The 18,046-nt window shown below is 35.5% G+C and overlaps 1 protein-coding gene and 1 pseudogene across 10 annotated transcripts in view; one reads left to right on the top strand and one right to left on the bottom strand.

Annotated features, from left to right (window-relative positions):
• NAALADL2 (N-acetylated alpha-linked acidic dipeptidase like 2) overlaps positions 1–18,046 on the bottom strand; it is a 1,498,179-nt gene that overhangs the window by 173,408 nt on the left and 1,306,725 nt on the right. The window contains exon 12 of one of the 10 annotated variants that reach the window (XM_061168370.1): positions 10,921–11,149. The exons of the other annotated variants lie outside the window; for them this stretch is intronic. Coding sequence (XP_061024353.1) covers positions 11,147–11,149 — 3 coding nt within the window. The 3' untranslated portion in view covers positions 10,921–11,146. Of the gene's footprint in view, positions 1–10,920; positions 11,150–18,046 lie in introns of those variants that run through there. 10 annotated transcript variants of the gene reach the window in all.
• On the top strand, positions 2,034–10,982 carry LOC133073813 (probable ATP-dependent RNA helicase DDX5; annotated as a pseudogene).

The following is an 18,046-nucleotide window of genomic DNA, read 5'->3' as shown; positions in this document are numbered from 1 at the left end:
TATGTTTTGATTTTATTTTTCTCTCTTTGTTGATTTATTTTTGTCCAATGATATTATAGTTGTTGCCATATAAACCTGACCTGAGTTATGGCATTTTGGCACATTTGTTCCATAAGTTGTTGGAAAAATCAATATTGGACTCAATCTCAAAGCTAACAGATAATTTGGTTCAGTTACTAACTTCTTTAGGTATATGACTTATTGAAAGCTATAACTACATGTGAAAATGACAACAGAGTTTTATTTATTTTTTTTAACATAATTTAACTTGAAACAGAGTTCCACATCAGTCTTTGTCTTCAAACATTGAGTCAGGGTTTGATCCCTTACAATAGTTCCATCTTCAGTTATTTACACCTCATGGGTGATGCACACTAAACTCCTCATTGCCAATGCAAAGAAATTCGCTTTTTAGTTTAGAAAACTATTTCATATTTTATCTGATGTTGTGTGTTTGGAATAAAGGAATAAAAAATGAAAGCTGAGCCACTATGAACAAAAATACTGGGTACTTTTGTAACATTTCTTTTAGAATCATCTAAGAAAACAGACAAATGCATGATATAACCTTGAAACTTTATAATAAAAACTCATACACGTTTTGACCAAGAAAATATCTTATTATGGATTACTTAATTTATTATAGTATTAAATATATTTAAATCCTAATATTTAGAAAGTATAAAAGTGATTTGAACTAATTTTTCCACTAAAATTAGAAATACTCTGAAGAATGTATAAAGGAGATTTCTGAGTCATGACATATTTCTAAGCTTTAAACTGAAAGATAGTGACTTTACATATCCAGAGAAACTTATATTTATTTTGTAAATATTTGTTATCCATTTAAAAATATTATTCATAATTCTCAAATTTATTGAGATATAACATACTAACAATGTAAAGCAGATGATAAAACTGAGAATAAGAATAAATTTAGATAAGGATTATAAAGGATGTTCTTTATTGAACAGTCACTGATACATGCATATTATATGATTCTTGCATAGAGAAGTTTAAGCTAATGCGTAAAGAACTTGGTTCTGGAATCCAAAAGTCCTGGAAGTGAATCCAGGCTTGATATTCAGTAGCTGTGTGGCCCTGGCTCAGAAATGTGGCAATTTTCAATCCAAGTTTCCTTATTTGTAATATGGGGATACTGGTTAGATATAACCAGATATAACTTACATGAATATATAAGGTCTAAACAGGATCAAGCATGTGAAACACAGAACACTGGCCTAAGATTAGATAAAATATTATTTTGATAAATGAAGTAAATTAATGTACAATTTGCTCTCCTTTAACATGGTGGAAACCTCTACTGATATTTACATTTCTAAGTGTTAATATACATACATCTCTCTCTCACTGGCACTAGACCAGGAGCTCCTCAAAAAACGGAGATATTTGAATCTCCATGGCCCCAAACAGAGTCTAGAACAGGTAAATAAATGAAGAGAAAGCACATTTCTTTAGAGAACCCCCAAACAGAAACAAAATGTATTCACAAAAACAATGACATTTTCTATGCAGTCAAAACTACCATAGCACATTTTTTAGTGTAACAGTGAAAGGTATTTTAAAGATACCCAACTATCAAAAGATCGTGGCTTTCCTGAAATGAGGTGTTAGGGTTAAAATACCTTTGAACCAATAATATGTCAAAGCAATTACTATAAACCTCAGGGCACTTCTGGGCTCTTCAAAGTGCTCAAAGATTTGGTACAGGTGATAAAAATTTTATCCAAAGGTAAGGAGAATCTTTTCTCCTCACCATTTTTGTTTCCTTTTTCAGGCAGATGAAGATTTGTGTGAAATTATCCTATTTTTGTCATCTTCTCTCTATCAACTATACTGTACAATCTTCAGTTGTCTGAACTCAAGTTCCAAATTCTATTTCTACTTATTTGTTATACTCTTCACTGAAAATCTTTGCTCAAATTGGGTTTCTGAAATGCAGGACATAGGCGATTTTCAGGGTAAGAAAATCGCTGGTAAATACAGCCTTCCCTCACTTCTTAGGCGAGACAATGGCTGATGTTAATGGAGCTAGTTGTTTGCTTCTCATGGGTAAAATGGATTTTGTATTGATTGGTTTGACTCAGAATATGGTATTCTAATTAAGATTGCTAAAAAGAACTATAGAATTAAACCCTGAGTTAAAACAAGCTGTGATGAAAATGGCATACGGATATGTATACTCTTCTAAAATTCACAAGCAATTCCACACTATGGACAATGTTTCTAGTTCATTCTCAATAAGACTATCCAGAGGAATTAGTGGGCTTTAGATTATAAAAATCACATTTTACTACTATATTTTTCTTACTTTAGAATCATTTGTTCATCAGGCATTAGCCTACCTCAAATCTTACCCCCTTTTATAAAAGAAATGTGTTTTACCAGGTGCATTCCTCCAAAAACAACTACTCAGACCTATAGAAGTAGACAGAGCACACATCTCTCTCAGAACTGACTACAGAGATCCCCTGTTGTGCTCTCTTCTGTTAAATGATAGGGTTGTAATCATACAGACCGTATCACTGGATCGGGAGGCAGGGGGAGGTAATAAACCACTCTTTTTCTATTGAACTTATTTGTATTTTGTCAAATATCAAGTATTAGCTGAATATTGTTTTCCCCACTAAAAGAAACTCTTTTATACTTCCAAAGATTAAAAAAAAAATACATTTTGAAGGGATCAAAAATCAAATACAAAACCTAACTTACCTAGGTGAGAGACACACCTTAACTGAAATTGCAACAATGCGGTAACTTTGTTGGTTAGGGGCTGGGCTACCAGGTTCTAACACTTTGAACCTTCCAAATTCCCCAGGAAATGCCTATGAGGCTGTTTTTCAATCGAATCTAATTTAACTATGAATATATAGAGACAGCTGAAGACTGCCTTGCCTACTCAGGTAGAGACCTGAGGCAATTATCAGAGTTATTCAAGCAGAAAAATTTCCTACTGAGGAAGAGATAATATTTGCTTGAACTATTCAGATTGGCCATCTATAATAATTAAATTCATTAGCTCACTCCCTCACTTTGCCTAGGAAGACACCATCTTATTGCTATTAAAAATATACACACAAAGCATCTCAAATACTTTTAAGTGAGTTTGCAAAACACTTCATTGATTACTTGTAAATAAGTTCACGGGTTTAATGAACTATAATACCCAGAGAATTAGATGAGGGAGTTCCCAGATGGGTCAGTAAAGATGTGAGAAAGAAGAATAAACCATAACAATACCTTTTCTGGTTTTCTAAGATCTATACCCCTATCCTAGCAACCTGCTGTAGGTGAAGCTTTTACTTACACACACACACACACACACACACACACACACTATTATACCATTCATCAGCTACCAGAAATGCGTATTCAAAATTCAACACATTTTAATGATTTAGTAATTATGATAATAAAGTCAGTGATCCTTCACCTTTAAAGGCAATGAGCATTTCTCCACACTCTCTCCAGCATTTATTGCTTGTAGACTTTTGGATAGCAGCCATCCTGACTGGCGTGTAATGGTACCTCATTGTGGTTTTGATTTGCATTTCTCTAATAATGAGTGATGTTGAGCATCTTTTCATGTGTTTGTTAGCCATCTGTATGTCTTCTTTGGAGAAATGTCTGTTTGGTTCTTTGGCCCATTTTTTGATTGGGTCATTTATTTTTCTGGAATTGAGCTGCAGGAGTTGCTTGTATATTTTTGAGGGAACCCTCTTACACTGTTGGTGGGAATGCAAACTAGTACAGCCACTATGGAAAACAGTGTGGAGATTTCTTAAAAAACTGGAAATAGAACTGCCATATGACCCAGCAATCCCACTTCTGGGCATACACACTGAGGAAACCAGATCTGAAAGAGACACGTGCACCCCAATGTTCATCGCAGCACTGTTTATAATAGCCAGGACATGGAAGCAACCTAGATGCCCATCAGCAGATGAATGGATAAGGAAGCTGTGGTACATATACACCATGGAATATTACTCAGCCATTAAAAAGAATTCATTTGAACCAGTCCTAATGAGATGGATGAAACTGGAGCCCCTTATACAGAGTGAAGTAAGCCAGAAAGATAAAGAACATTACAGCATACTAACACATATATATGGAATTTAGAAAGATGGTAATGATAACCCTATATGCAAAACAGAAAAAGAGACACAGAAATACAGAACAGACTTTTGAACTCTGTGGGAGAATGTGAGGGTGGGATATTTCAAAAGAACAGCATGTATACCATCTATGGTGAAACAGATCACCAGCCCAGGTGGGATGCATGAGACAAGTGCTCGGGCCTGGTGCACTGGGAAGACCCAGAGGAATCAGGTGGAGAGGGAGGTGGGAGGGGGGATCGGGATGGGGAATACGTGTAAATCTATGGCTGATTCATATCAGTGTATGACAAAACCCACTGAAATGTTGTGAAGTAATTAGCCTCCAACTAATAAAAAAAAAAAAAGATAATAATAAAAAAATAAATAAATAAATAAAAAATAAAGGCAATGAGCAGGCTTCTTCAAACATAAAAGAATTTACAGAACTAAGTACTGAAAAACCCTTTCTAAAACAATAAAAGGACATTATTTATTTCTAGTTCTTGTCTTGCTATTGTTCAGTTAAGCCTATCCCCAAACCCCCTCAAGGCTTCAATGTTACCACAGCCACTTCCAGGGAGTCATTGCACTCAGTTCTCTCCAGCTTCTTCCTCACCAACCAAACCAGTGATAACGTGTTTGCCTACTCAGGTGACCAAGATTATAGGCAGTATATATGGTTTGATGAACCATGATTAGGAGGCAGTTAGGGAAAGCTTTTTGTTTAAAAAAAAAAAAAAAAAAAAGTGAGGAAATATCCCACGTACAAGTAAGAGAAACCCAAGTAAGATAGTAGGCGCTGAGAGAGGGCATCAGAGGACAGACAGACTGAAACCACAATCACAGAGAACTAGCCAATCTGATCACAGGACTACAGTCTTGTCTAACTCAATGAAACTAAGCCATGCCATGTGGGGCCACCCAAGACAGACAGATGATGGTGTAGAAGTCTGACAGAATGTGGTCCACTGGAGAAGGGAATGGCAAACCACTTCAGTATTCTTGCCTTGAGAACCCCATGAACAGTATGAAAAGGCAAAAAGATGGGTTTCTTTCATCTTTCAATGAAGACCTACAAGGTCTTCTAGAACTAACACCTCCAAAAAGATGTCCTTTTCATTATAGGGAACTGGAATGCAAAAGTAAGAAGTCAAGAAACACCTGGAGTAACAGGCAAATTTGGCCTTGGAGTACAGAATGGAGCAGGGCAAAGGCTAATAGAGTTTTGCCAAGAGAACACACTGGTCATAGCAAACACCCTCTTCCAACAATATAAGAGAAAACTACACATGGATATCACCAGATACCCAACACCAAAATCAGATTGATTACATTCTTTTCAGCCAAAGATGGAGAAACTCTACAGTCAGCAAATACAAGACCAGGAGCTGACTGTGGCTCTTATCATGAACTCCTTATTGCCAAATTCAGACTTAAATTGAAGAAAGTGGGGAAAACCACTAGACCATTCAGGTATGACCTAAATCAAATCCCTTATGATTATACAGTGCAAGTGAGAAATAGATTTAAGGGACTAGATCTGATAGATAAAGTGCCTGATGAACTATGGACGGAGGTTCATGACATTGTACAGGAGACAGGGATCAAGACCCTCCCCAAGAAAAAGAAATGCAAAATGGCAAAATGGCTGTCTGACGAAGCCTTACAATAGCTGTGAAAAGAAGAGAAGTGAGAAGCAAAGGAGAAAAGGAAAGATATAAGTATCTGAATGCAGAGTTCAAAAGAATAGCAAGGAGAGATAGGAAAGCCTTCCTCAGTGGTCAATGCAAAGAAGTAGAGGAAAACAACAGAATGGAAAGACTAGAGATCTCTTCAAGAAAATTAGAGATACCAAGGGAATATTTGATGCAAATATGGGTTAAATAAAGGACAGAAAGGGTATGGACCTAATAGGAGCAGAAGATATTAAGAAGAGCTGGAAAGAATACACAGAAGAACTGTACAAAAAGATTTCCACCACCCAGAAAATCATGATGGTGTGATCACTCACATTCACCTAGAGCCACACATCCTGGAATGTGAAGTCAAGTGGGCCTTAGAAAGCATCACTACAGACAAAGCTGGTGGAGGTGATGGAATTCCAGTTGAGCTATTTCAAATCCTGAAACATGATGCTGTGAAAGTGCTTCACTCAATATGTCAGCAAACTTGGAAAACTCAGCAGGGGTCACAGGACTGGAAAAGGTCAGTTTTCATTCCAATCACAAAGAGGGACAATACCAAAGAATGCTCAAACTACCACACAATTGCACTCATCTCACACGCTAGTAAAGTAATGCTCAAAATTCTCCAAGCAAGGCTTCAGCAATACGTGAACTGTGAACTTCCAGATGCTCAAGCTGGTTTTAGAAAAGGCAGAGGAACTAGAGATCAAATTGCCAACATCCACTGGATCTTTGCAAAAGCAAGAGCATTTCAGAAAAACATCTATTTCAGCTTTATTGACTATGTCAAAGCCTTCAACTGTGTGGATCACAATAAACTGTGGAAAACTCTGAAAAGGAATACCAGACCACCTGACCTGCCTCTTGAGAAACCTGTATGCAGATCAGGAAGCAACAGTTAGAACTGAATATGGAACAACAGACTGGTTCCAAATAGGAAAAGGAGTACGTCAAGGCTGTATATTGTCACCCTGCTTATTTAACTTATATGCAGAGCACAGGATGAGACACGCTGGGCTGAAAGAAGCACAAGCTGGAATCAAGATTGCTGGGAGAAATATCAATAACCTCAGATATGCAGATGACACCGCCCTTATGGCAGAAAATGAAGAACTTAAGAGCCTCTTGATGAAAGTGAAAGAAGAGAGTGAAAAAGTTGGCTTTAAGCTCAACATTCAGAAAACTAAGATCATGGCATCCAGTCCCATCACTTCATGGGAAACAGATGGGAAATAGTGGAAAGAGTGGTGACTTCATTTTGGGGGGCTCCAAAATCACTGCAGATGGTGATTGCATCCATGATATTAAAAGACACTCACTCCTTGAAAGGAAAGTTATGACTAACCTAGACAGCATATTAAAAAGGAGAGACATTACTTTGTCAACAAAGGTCTGTCTATTCAAGGCTATGTTTTTTTTAGTAGTCATGTATAGATGTGAGAGTTGGACTATAAAGAAAGCTGAGCACCAAAGAATTGATGCTTCTGAACTATGGTGTTGGAGAAGGCTCTGAGAGTCCTTCTGACTGCAAGGAGATTCAGCAGTTCAACCTAAAGGAAATCAGGCCTGGGTGTTCATTGGAAGGACTGATGTTGAAGCTGAAACTCCAATACTTTGGCCACCTGATGCGAAGAAGTGACTCATCTGAAAAGACCTTGATGCTGGGAAAGATTGAGGGCAGGAGGAGAAGGGGACAACAGAAGATGAGATCGTTGGATGGCATCACTGACTCAATGGACATGGGTTTGGCTGAACCTGGGAGTTGGTGATGGACAGGGAGGCCTGGCGTGCTGTGGTTCATGTGGTCGCAAAGATTCAGACACGACTGAGCAACTGAACTGAACTGAGGGAGAGCCTCTATCTGGAAATAAGTATAGGAACTCTGGAGAGAAACAGATTAAAAAGAACAGGAATTTTTATGAGATGCCTAAATTTGAGAAGAATTGTGAGCAAGAGCATATTAATTTGGCCACCAATAGCACAATAGGTGGAGAAGGCAATGGCACCCCACTCCAGTACTCTTGCCTGGAGAATCCCATGGATGGAGGAGCCTGGTGGGCTGCCGTCTATGGGGTCGCACAGAGTCAGCCATGACTGAAATGACTTAGCAGCAGCAGCAGCACAATAGGTGGAAGCATACCACAGAAGTGAGGAAATTGCAGTTAGAGGTAATAATTGTCCAAGTCAAAGTGTTAGTTGTTTAGTCGTGTCTGACTCTTTGTGACCCCTGGGCTGTATCCTCTGTCTAAGGGATTTCCCAGGCAAGAATACTGGAGTGGGTTGTCATTCCCTTCTCCAGGGGATCTCCCCAATCTAGGGGTTTAACTGGCGTCTCCTGCACTGGAAGGTGGATTCTTCACCATCTGAGCCAACAGAGAAACCCAATAACTGCCCAAAGCCAGTTTTGAATTTCTCTGAAGCAAACTACCCTGTATATGTCTTAGAAACTATAAGACAGCTTTACTGAACCCCCTGTTGTTCAAACTCAGGGGTCTTCAGCTGCTCTGAATAGGTAGGATATAATTGGATGAGCTCAAATGGATTCAAGCAAACTTCTTACGTACTGCCTACCATCGTCCTCATTGATCATCATCTTGGTGCTGCATCAAGTCAGAAAGTAGCCAACAGTAAACCAAGACGCTGGTGAATACTATACAACCTATTGCTTATAGTCTACTTGCATCTTCAGTGATCCTCACAAGGGCATTTGGAGAGAGGTCTGGAAAACTGTATTGCAACTCCAAGAAAAATGATATTTAGTGTGTGAGAAAAATCAAACTAAGGACAACAACCTGCATTCTTCTTGATGAAGCATATGGAATGCTTGATGTGGGCTTTTACCCCATATAAGATTATGTATTGTTAGGATCTGATAGGCAAGGCCTAGTATAGAATCCAACTTGGCCAAAAAAGTAAGACTGCTTCCTGAAGACTGCCTGAAACATTTTATTCATATAAATACTAGTCCACTAGAATAAAAACCACAATATTCTTCAGATTGTGGATATATATAATGACACATGCAAGGAAGAAAATCTTAATGGAAACCAATGGAAGAGAACTTGAGGGAGAAGGAAGATAAAACTATTGTTTTTGTTGAAACCAAAGATGTGATGTGCATATCTGACTAAAGGGAAGAGAGTGGCCTGTCTTCAGTATTCCTGATGACAAGACTTCCAATGAACATGACTGGGTCCTAAATTTTCAAACATGGATAAGTTCCTATTCTGATTGGTCCAGATAGGATTTTCAGAGGATTGGATGTAGAAGATGTGCAAGTTTTCATCAATAATAACTATGCAACTCCTCGGACGGAGAAGGCAATGGCACCCCACTCCAGTACTCTTGCCTGGAAAATCCCATGGAGGAGCCTGGTAGGCTGTAGCCCATGGGGTCGCGAAGAGTTGGACACGACTGAGCGACTTCACTTTCACTTTTCACTTTCATGCATTGGAGAAGGAAATGACAACCCACTCCAGTGTTCTTGCCTGGAGAATCCCAGGGACGGGGGAGCCTGGTGGGCTGCCGTCTATGGGGTCGCACAGAGTTGGACACGACTGAAGTGACTTAGCAGCAGCAGCAGCAACCGCAGCAACTCCTCGGAGGGTTATGTTCCTCTAACTGGAAGAGTGACAGTACTACATCGCTTTCTTCACATCTAATCATATAAAGGAAGTAAGTGACCTTATGTCTGCTTCATGAAGCCAGTCAAGCAAATGATCCCAAGTTGCTTCAGTTGATCAAAGACAGTTGTTCATGTCGTTCTAAGGACAGAGGAATGGGCCCAATGGCAAAATGGAATATTTCAAATATGTACATTATAACTGATAGGCATATGCATATGCTACTAACTATGGCTGCACCTTGATTGGTATCTAGTGCCAATAGGATAGTTTCAATAAGGCTTTGAAAGTATATGTAGATGTCTGTTTTCCATAACTGCTCTTTATATTGTCATATAAAATATTTATTTTAAAAAGCAGAAATGACTGCAACATGGCAGTATTTTAATTCACTTTTTTGCTATTTAAGTGGGAAATATCTCTACATTTCTGAAACACATTTAGTAGGTTTTTTTGTACTAGAAAATACAGGAAAATACTACAAAAGTTAGTGTATAGTACTGTAAAATATAAGAATTCAATGCAATACCAAATTTTTAAAAAATTTGAAGACTGAATTGAGTGTGATATATATATTAATATATATTATAGATATTATATATATATATAAAATAAAATGCCATGTAAAAACATATTTAAATTTAAATTACCTACATTTTTAAACTATAAAATAAACATCCAACTAAATAAGAATACTCAAAATACTCAAAAACACTCAGAAATAAAGCAACTGTAGTGATAAAACTGGTGTTAAGCATTAACCTTGATTGCTTTTTTAAAAAATTTAAATGGATTCAATGCTTAACCATTTCAATTAAAAAATCCAGAAATTACTATTATAAAATAAAATATAGTCTTGATGGTATAAATAACAAAGAATAAATAAGTATTAGCAATCAAGGTTCAGGACTCAGCAGTAAGGTGTAGTTACTACAACATCTTATAAGCAGAAATTTACTGGATGTCATTTTAAGTTTAAACAGGTAATAAAAAGAGCACAATGAATCCAAGATCTCAGATTTTTTCAGGATCTTTTTTTTCTCCGTACATAGTAGAGCTTCTTCAGAATCTAATATATATTATGAGTGAGTGAGTGAGTAACAGTCACTCAGTTGTGTCCAACTCTGTGACCCCAAGGACTATACAATCCATGGATTCTCCAGGCCAAAATACTGGAGTGGGTAGTGTTACCCTTCTCTAGGAGATATTCCCAACCCAGAAATAGAACTGGGGTCTCCCACATTGCAGGCAGATTCTTTACCAGCAGAGCTACCAGGGGAACCCCAATATGTATTATATTGAAACAAAATTAAATGTATACTTTTCTTAATATTGCAATTAAATAATTATTTAATTAAAATACATCTATTCACCTCCATTCATCCAGCTCTGTCTTCCAACTGTATATATGCATTGAGAAACTATTAAAATAATATTTATAAGATATTAACAATGGTTATTGGGAAGGTGGGATTTGGATTAACTTTTAACAATTTTAATCTTTATATCTCTCTGTATTGATTCAAATTATTATACAGTTGACTCTTGAATAACCTGGGGATTAGAGACTCCAAACATCTGAGCAGTTCAAAGTTTGTTTACAACTTTAGTCAGCCCTCCACATGTAGGGTTCCTCCTCCATCTGAGGTTGCTCTGCATCCAAGGGTCTGTGTCCTTAGTTCAACCAAACTGGAATCATGTAATACTATAGTATTTACTACTGAAAAAAAAAAAAGAAAAATCCATGTACAAGTGGACCCATACAGTTCAAACCCATGTTGTTCAACGTCAATTGTAGTAAGAATATTTCAGAAGGTATTTTTGCAACACTGGTTTCCATGAGAAGAGGAATTGGGTGATTGGGGTACATGGATACAAGGAAACTATTCCCAATCTACCCCTTCATAATGTTAGATTTGAATTTTGTGAATATCTTAGCAATTGATAAAAACACATTAAGTTAATCTTATTTTAGTGATTTTATCAAATTTACACAGACAGAGGATTTAAAAAGTTAAACATAAAGCCCTCAACAAAACTTATGATAACATAAATCCTCAAGACCGAGAAATGTATAGAGAGTTTGTTTTTCCATGAATATTATACAGTTATCCACCTCCAACCACTTTGAAGATTATGCTCTGATTTCCCTTTTACTCAGGAGGCAAAGCATCTTCCACTTCAAAATAAAATGGTTTTGTAACATGAAGATGTCGTAAATTGTTTAAAGAGCTATGTAAAAGTTTTATTCTTAGAAAAAATATAATTTAGTCTGCCTGCTAAAGGGATACTTGCTGTGGGCAACACAGAGTTAGAAGGTGATGACAGAAGTGAGTCACCTGGACACAGAATAAACAATAAAGAAGTATTAAAAGAAAAGCAACTATATAAGATATTCACATTCAATATAAAAAATTAAACATATTCCCACAAGACTCGTTAATACTCATAAAATAACCAGGGCTTGAAGTACCAAATTAACACATAACCGAGATCTAAGGAGGATGACTAAGTTTGAATCTTAGAATTTTAACAAAATAATATGTAAATAAAAGTTTATATACCTCAGAATAGCTTTATATATTGCATTTTATATAAATTAAAAAAATGTTACAATTACAAGTCCATTAGCAGATTTATAAAATCTAGTAGAGTCATAAACCATGGCAATAAATCCTAAATTAGAAATAGTTTTGACTTACAAATATGTTGTGTGCACTTTAAGGATAAAAGTGACATATTCATACATCAGTATTTTTTGGACATGAGCCATTTTGAGTTGATAAGCCCTACTCTCTCATTTCAGGTCAAAGTTCTGATTTATGAATCCTAACTGATTCTTTCATCTATTGCTAGTTCAGTCTTTTGAAGTTCAAATTTTATTATGAGCTAAATAAGAGGTTATGCAATATTTTCCCTATCTTTATTCTGAAGAAAAAGAAAAAAATATCCACTCTACTTCTTTTGCTCAGGTACTAAGAGTAAGCAGTCTTGTTCAGCAGGATTTTCATTTAAAAGCACCAATAGATTATTTTTCTCCATAGAACCCACAGGATAAATGGGGGCTTCCCACTATTGAGAAGATATTTCTACAGAAGAAAAACAAAATAAAGGCAGAATCTGTATTTATGCATCGTACTTATTATGGCGCTTATAATTTAGTCAGGTGGCTCAGGCAATAAAGTGTCTGCCTGCAATGCGGGAGACCTGGGTTCAATCCCTGGGTAGGGAAGATCCCCTGGAGAAGGAAATGGCAACCCACTCCAGTACTCTTGCCTGGAAAATCCCAAGGATGGAGGAGCCTGGCAGGCTACAGTCCATGCGGTCACAGAGTCGGACACGACTGAGCGTTTTCACATTCTAATATTCGTGAATGGAGTTAAGAAGGAAACATGTTTCTGGCAGTTTCAAACAAGCACCATAAAGAAGCCAGCACAATTTCTAAAAATGATTTAACTGACTCAATTTCAAGTGCTAATTCAGCAACATTTCCCTCCCTCAGAAATTCCTGTTCCACCAGCTTGAGCAATTAAAGTCATGTGTAAATTCTGAAATATCAGTGTTCTAAACATGGAAAAATGTGATCTCTTTCAGTAACATTTTAATAAAAGAAATCATAGATTAAAACCTTAGCATTGGTAGACTGTACTGGAAATGAAAAAAAAAATACAAAATCATGAGAAATGATCTAAGAATAAATTTTTGCATTGTAATAATATTGTAACACAATAATAAACTGAAATAATTTAATCTCCTTAAGCATTAAGATTTTCAATGATTTATTCCAGAAAAAAATGAGAGAAAAACATTTTTTAAAAATTAGTAAAATCACCCACATTCTGGTTGATCTTAAAGTAGGTTGAATTTTGGAGACACAATTTTCTCTTTAAAAATTAAAAAAAAAATAGTAACTTTATATAATTTGAATTTTTCTAGCAAGAAATTCTCTAAGTAATTGTAAAATAATTTAGCTATTTATTCCTAGCAAGCTCAAAACCTTTTAGAGTCTTCTCTAAAATGGTTTTTAAAATTGGGATACAAATCTCCAAGGATAGGCTTATGTAAGATTCCAAGTGATTAACTCCTTTGAACAAACAAGAAACCAAACCAAAATAGCTAAGATTCTCTCAAACTGGAATCTAAATATATGTGATATTTCTTCATTATCTCAATGTAAAACAATAGATAGCTCATGTTAATAATTACTTTGACAACAAATTCCAGGATATCTGAGATTATCATTAAGAGATTAGACAGTAGATGCTAACAACTCAAACTAAAAACCATTAAACACATTCATACAAAAAATAGTATTATTAGGCAAGCATAAGCTTTTTTCTTCAATTAATTTAAAAGCTTATGCTGTAAACATTTTTCAGGGATTTCAGAAAATAGTTCAGAGCAAATTTACCTTCCAAAAAATGGAATTAATATTTTACAGAAACTTAAAATGTAAATGAAAGGGAAAAAAATGCTCAAATTATTATTTTCATTTCCTCAATAAAACTTAAAATTCACAGGTATTAAAATGTGAGTCACTGTTACAAATTGATTCTTTTCTTTAAAACAAAAATATAATGCTTTCCCAGGAGACATATTTAAAACATTTTTCTATATTTTAATTTTTATTTTTTTTTACAACTAGAGACCACTCATTTCTCATGAGATCAAAATAAGCTAGTTTTCATATGAATCAGAAATATTCAAAATTGCTCTTTAATTGTATTTAATGCCCCCAGTGATCTGAAATTAACATGCCTTTTAAGTATATTTTTATTTATAATGTTTTTCAAGCATAAAACTTTAAAATAGCAATGTTTATAAAGAAACAACATTTTCCAAAAATGCTGGACAACTTTGTATGTATAGCCTAAAGTGCCATGGGTCAAGAACCATCAGAGGTGTCTCCACTTTTACATTAAACAAAACTTTTGTGTTTTGCAAGATTTTTAAAATTTTGTTAATGGAGAACAAATATATGAATATAAAATCTCCTTGAATGTGTTGCTAGTTTTGATTAAAACAAAAATATATAATTTTAAAAGTCAATTTAATGAAGTTAATTTAGTTAGTCTTAAACTTCACCTCCTAATCTTTATGTTAGTCATTGACGACTTATACTTTTTACTTTGAAGTGGTTGTTGCTGATTGTCCCATTTTTGATTATGAGCATAGACTCTGGGGTCAGATTATCTGGGTTTAAATCCTAGCTTTGCCACTTGCTGGCTCTGTCATCCTGTTCAGTTACTACCTTCCAGACTATGCCTCTCTTTCTTCATCTATAAAATGGTGGTGACAATGAGAGCTTACTTCACAAAGTTGTTAAAGGAAATGAATCGATACACAGTGAACAGTGCCAAGTACATGGTAAGCTCTACATAAGTGTTTAATTTTATTATTTTTTATATATTATTATGAAATTATCATCAAGCACTGAGAAGGACTTTTGATAAAACAAACTAGTCTAGTCTCCATTATTCAAATGAATGGTGTGCTTTATTGTTATCACCTGAGAAATTATGCATTTATCTCATACCACTACTAATCAAAAAAACATTTTAGATTTTCTTCTTTGAAGGTACCTTTAGAGTCATTCCAAAAACAAATAAGAAAATTATCTCATTACTGCTAGTGCTGCAAACAATATCTCCTAAATTGATCATCCAATGTAGTCATCAGACATGAACATAAAATATTCATGTTAAAAACAATAACAAAACTTGAGTTTACTGGATATTTTATATGCCAAGTATGTTCCAGTTATAGTTTCATTTGATTAATTTTGACCAATTCGAAATGTCCAAAATGGACATTCTGAAAGCTTTGAAGGTGATTTCAACATAAAAAGCCACAAAAGATTTTGCATTATGATACAACTCATGTCGAGGTAACCACTGGGGCTAAGAAAAGCATAACTCTCTGGATGGCACATATTATCATATTTTGGTTAAAATAGATTGTTACATGATTTCAAAGTCATCAGTCATTAAGCATTTTTAATTAACAAGTAATTCCTAACTATCAATGAATAAAAAACAAAAATAACCCATACTTATTTTAGGTGACACTTATCTTCTTATTTAATTGCTTCAGGGATTTAGAAAAGCATCAGGGAATATGTGGCAATAAGATATGCTTTGGTTGTAATGACTCTCAGTGGACTGTAATAATCTGTTCTCTTAAATCTTTGGTTAAGTCTCCCAAAGTAAAAAAAATTAAGCCTCTGTTACCCATTGGTTAAATGGAGATTATACTCACCAAAAATAGTGAATATAAAACACAGCATGCCCTGCCTAGTACATCATAATATATAATAAATGCTATTGATAAATGTTGGCTATTAATGGTCATAAAATTTGCATCTGAAAAAAATATAAAAAAACAAAGATGTAAGATTGCTTTGTATTTTTGCTGTTGTTTTACTGCATTCAAGACCTTCTTGGTCTTTATTCATTATTCCAAGTGGAAAACTGAGGCAGTGCAGTAGTTTTGTCAAAAGAAAAAAATATCATCTTTGTGTACAAATGCTACTGTCATTGCTATCAAGGAAAAACCTGATGAGGAAAAATCAGTTGTTGCAAAGAAGACAGCAGTGGTGAGAAAAAGACAGAAATCTTATTAAGATTTGTATATAGAAATAAACAATATAAAGTTATAGGAATGGCTTGAAGTAACATTTTCTGCCCTCACTAATGTCTCCTTGTATATATGACTGCTGTTATTTATTCTTTGGTCACTTAAACAAGACCTAAAGTCACTCACATGTAGTGAATGCTATTCTTAAGGTTATCATAATAGAGAAAACAATAGCTCATAAAAAAAGATTTGTGACCATGGCATAAAACTTATCAAATGCCACAATGGTTCTCTGATAGCTACATAAGCCAAACAAAGGATATTATAGCATTTTAGTAACTCTAGCAGCAGCAAAAGTTCATTATAAGAATAAAAGGTGCTAAAACGACTAAGGTAATCAGTTTTTTCTATCTCTCTGGGCAAATATTAGAATAATATGCTCCAACCAGAGGTCATGTATTGCCTAATGAAATAGTTGATCTGAAGAGAGGGTAATTTTTACCAGTTGAAGGATAGCATAGTATTAAACCAATGCAATTACTGCAATCTTGTGATGCTTTGAAATGATGGGTGGTCTTTCCACGGTGCAAGCTGGACATTCCAGTATGCAGCAAATGGCCAACAATTAGTCAAAGCACAAATGAGCTGTGTTAATATGAATCATCTTTAAATAGACACCAATGTAGATTTCAAGGTTATCAAAACGAATAAATCCAACACTTCAAATAGATCCTCTAGTGTTGCCTCATGACAGACTCACAGGTAGAATGAAAAATACATCCTCAAGTCTAACTTCAACCTTTTGTATCTGAAAAATCGGATATTTGGGGTTATGTGAGCACTGAGGACACCATTAGTGAAAACCAAGTCATACATTTTCTAACTTGAAATGCAGTATTGTTCTGGCTGCTAAATCTGAAACTACTTACACAAAATGTATGATATTGGATCTTTGTGACCTGCAGTCTCTGTGCTTGCATCCATAACAATAGCACTGATGCTCTAGGAAATTAAGAGGTTGATACCTCAGCAATAGAGCAAAACCCCATAATTTCTGTCTCATCTCTGAACTCAGGCAAATAATAAATAGTTCTCTAGTTCACAGACAAGAACATCTACTGAACTGCTAAACAATATGACAAATTGGACCTTTCTTCATATGTTCATTTTCTGAAGTATTGGATTTTGAAGTATCTGACCCAGAGAAATTAAATCAATTTAACCCCTTCAGATTTCCCTCCTCTTACTTGCCAACACAGACATAAGTTTCAAAAATCTTTATGTAAAGTTGAAAATGTTTACATACCTTGAAAACATTTGAAAAATTAGGGTTAGGAGTTAGAAAATAGATCAATTAACTCAATCACTGTCATTTTAATTAGATGCTAATATATTTTAGAACTTATTAGTAATATTGGGGCTTCCCAGGTGGTGCTAGTGGTAAAGAAACCAGTGCCAATGAAGGAGATAAGAGACGCTGGTTCGATCCCTGGGTTGGGAAGATCTGGAGAAGGAAATGGCAACCCACTCCACTATTCTTGCCTAGAGAATCTCATGGACAGAGAAGCCTGGTGGGCTACAGTCCATAGGGTCATCAGAAATATCAGTAACCTCAGATATGCAGATGACACCACCTTTCTGGCAGAAAGCGAATAGGAACTAAAGAGCTTCTTGATGAAAGTGAAAGAGAAGAGTGAAAAAACTGGCTTAAAACTCAACATTCAAAAAACTAAGGTCATGGCATCCAATCCCATCACTTCATGGCATATAGATGAGGAAACAATGGAAACAGTGATAAATTTTATTTTCTTGGGCTCCAAAAATCACTGCAGATGGTGACTGCAGCCATGAAATTAAGAGACACTTGCTCCTTGGAAGAAAAACTATGACCAACCTAGACAGAGTATTAAAAAGCAGAGACATTAGTTTGCCAACAAAGGTCCCTACAGTTAAAGCTATGGTTTTTCTACTAGCCATGTATGGATGTGAAAGTTGGACCGTAAAGAAAGCTGAGTGCCGAAGAATTGATGCTTTTGAACTG

The sequence above is a fragment of the Dama dama genome, chromosome 19, assembly GCF_033118175.1.
Source record: "Dama dama isolate Ldn47 chromosome 19, ASM3311817v1, whole genome shotgun sequence".
Lineage (NCBI taxonomy): Eukaryota > Metazoa > Chordata > Mammalia > Artiodactyla > Cervidae > Dama > Dama dama.
Note: the sequence above shows the minus strand (reverse complement) of the source record. Positions and strands in the feature narration are given on the sequence as shown.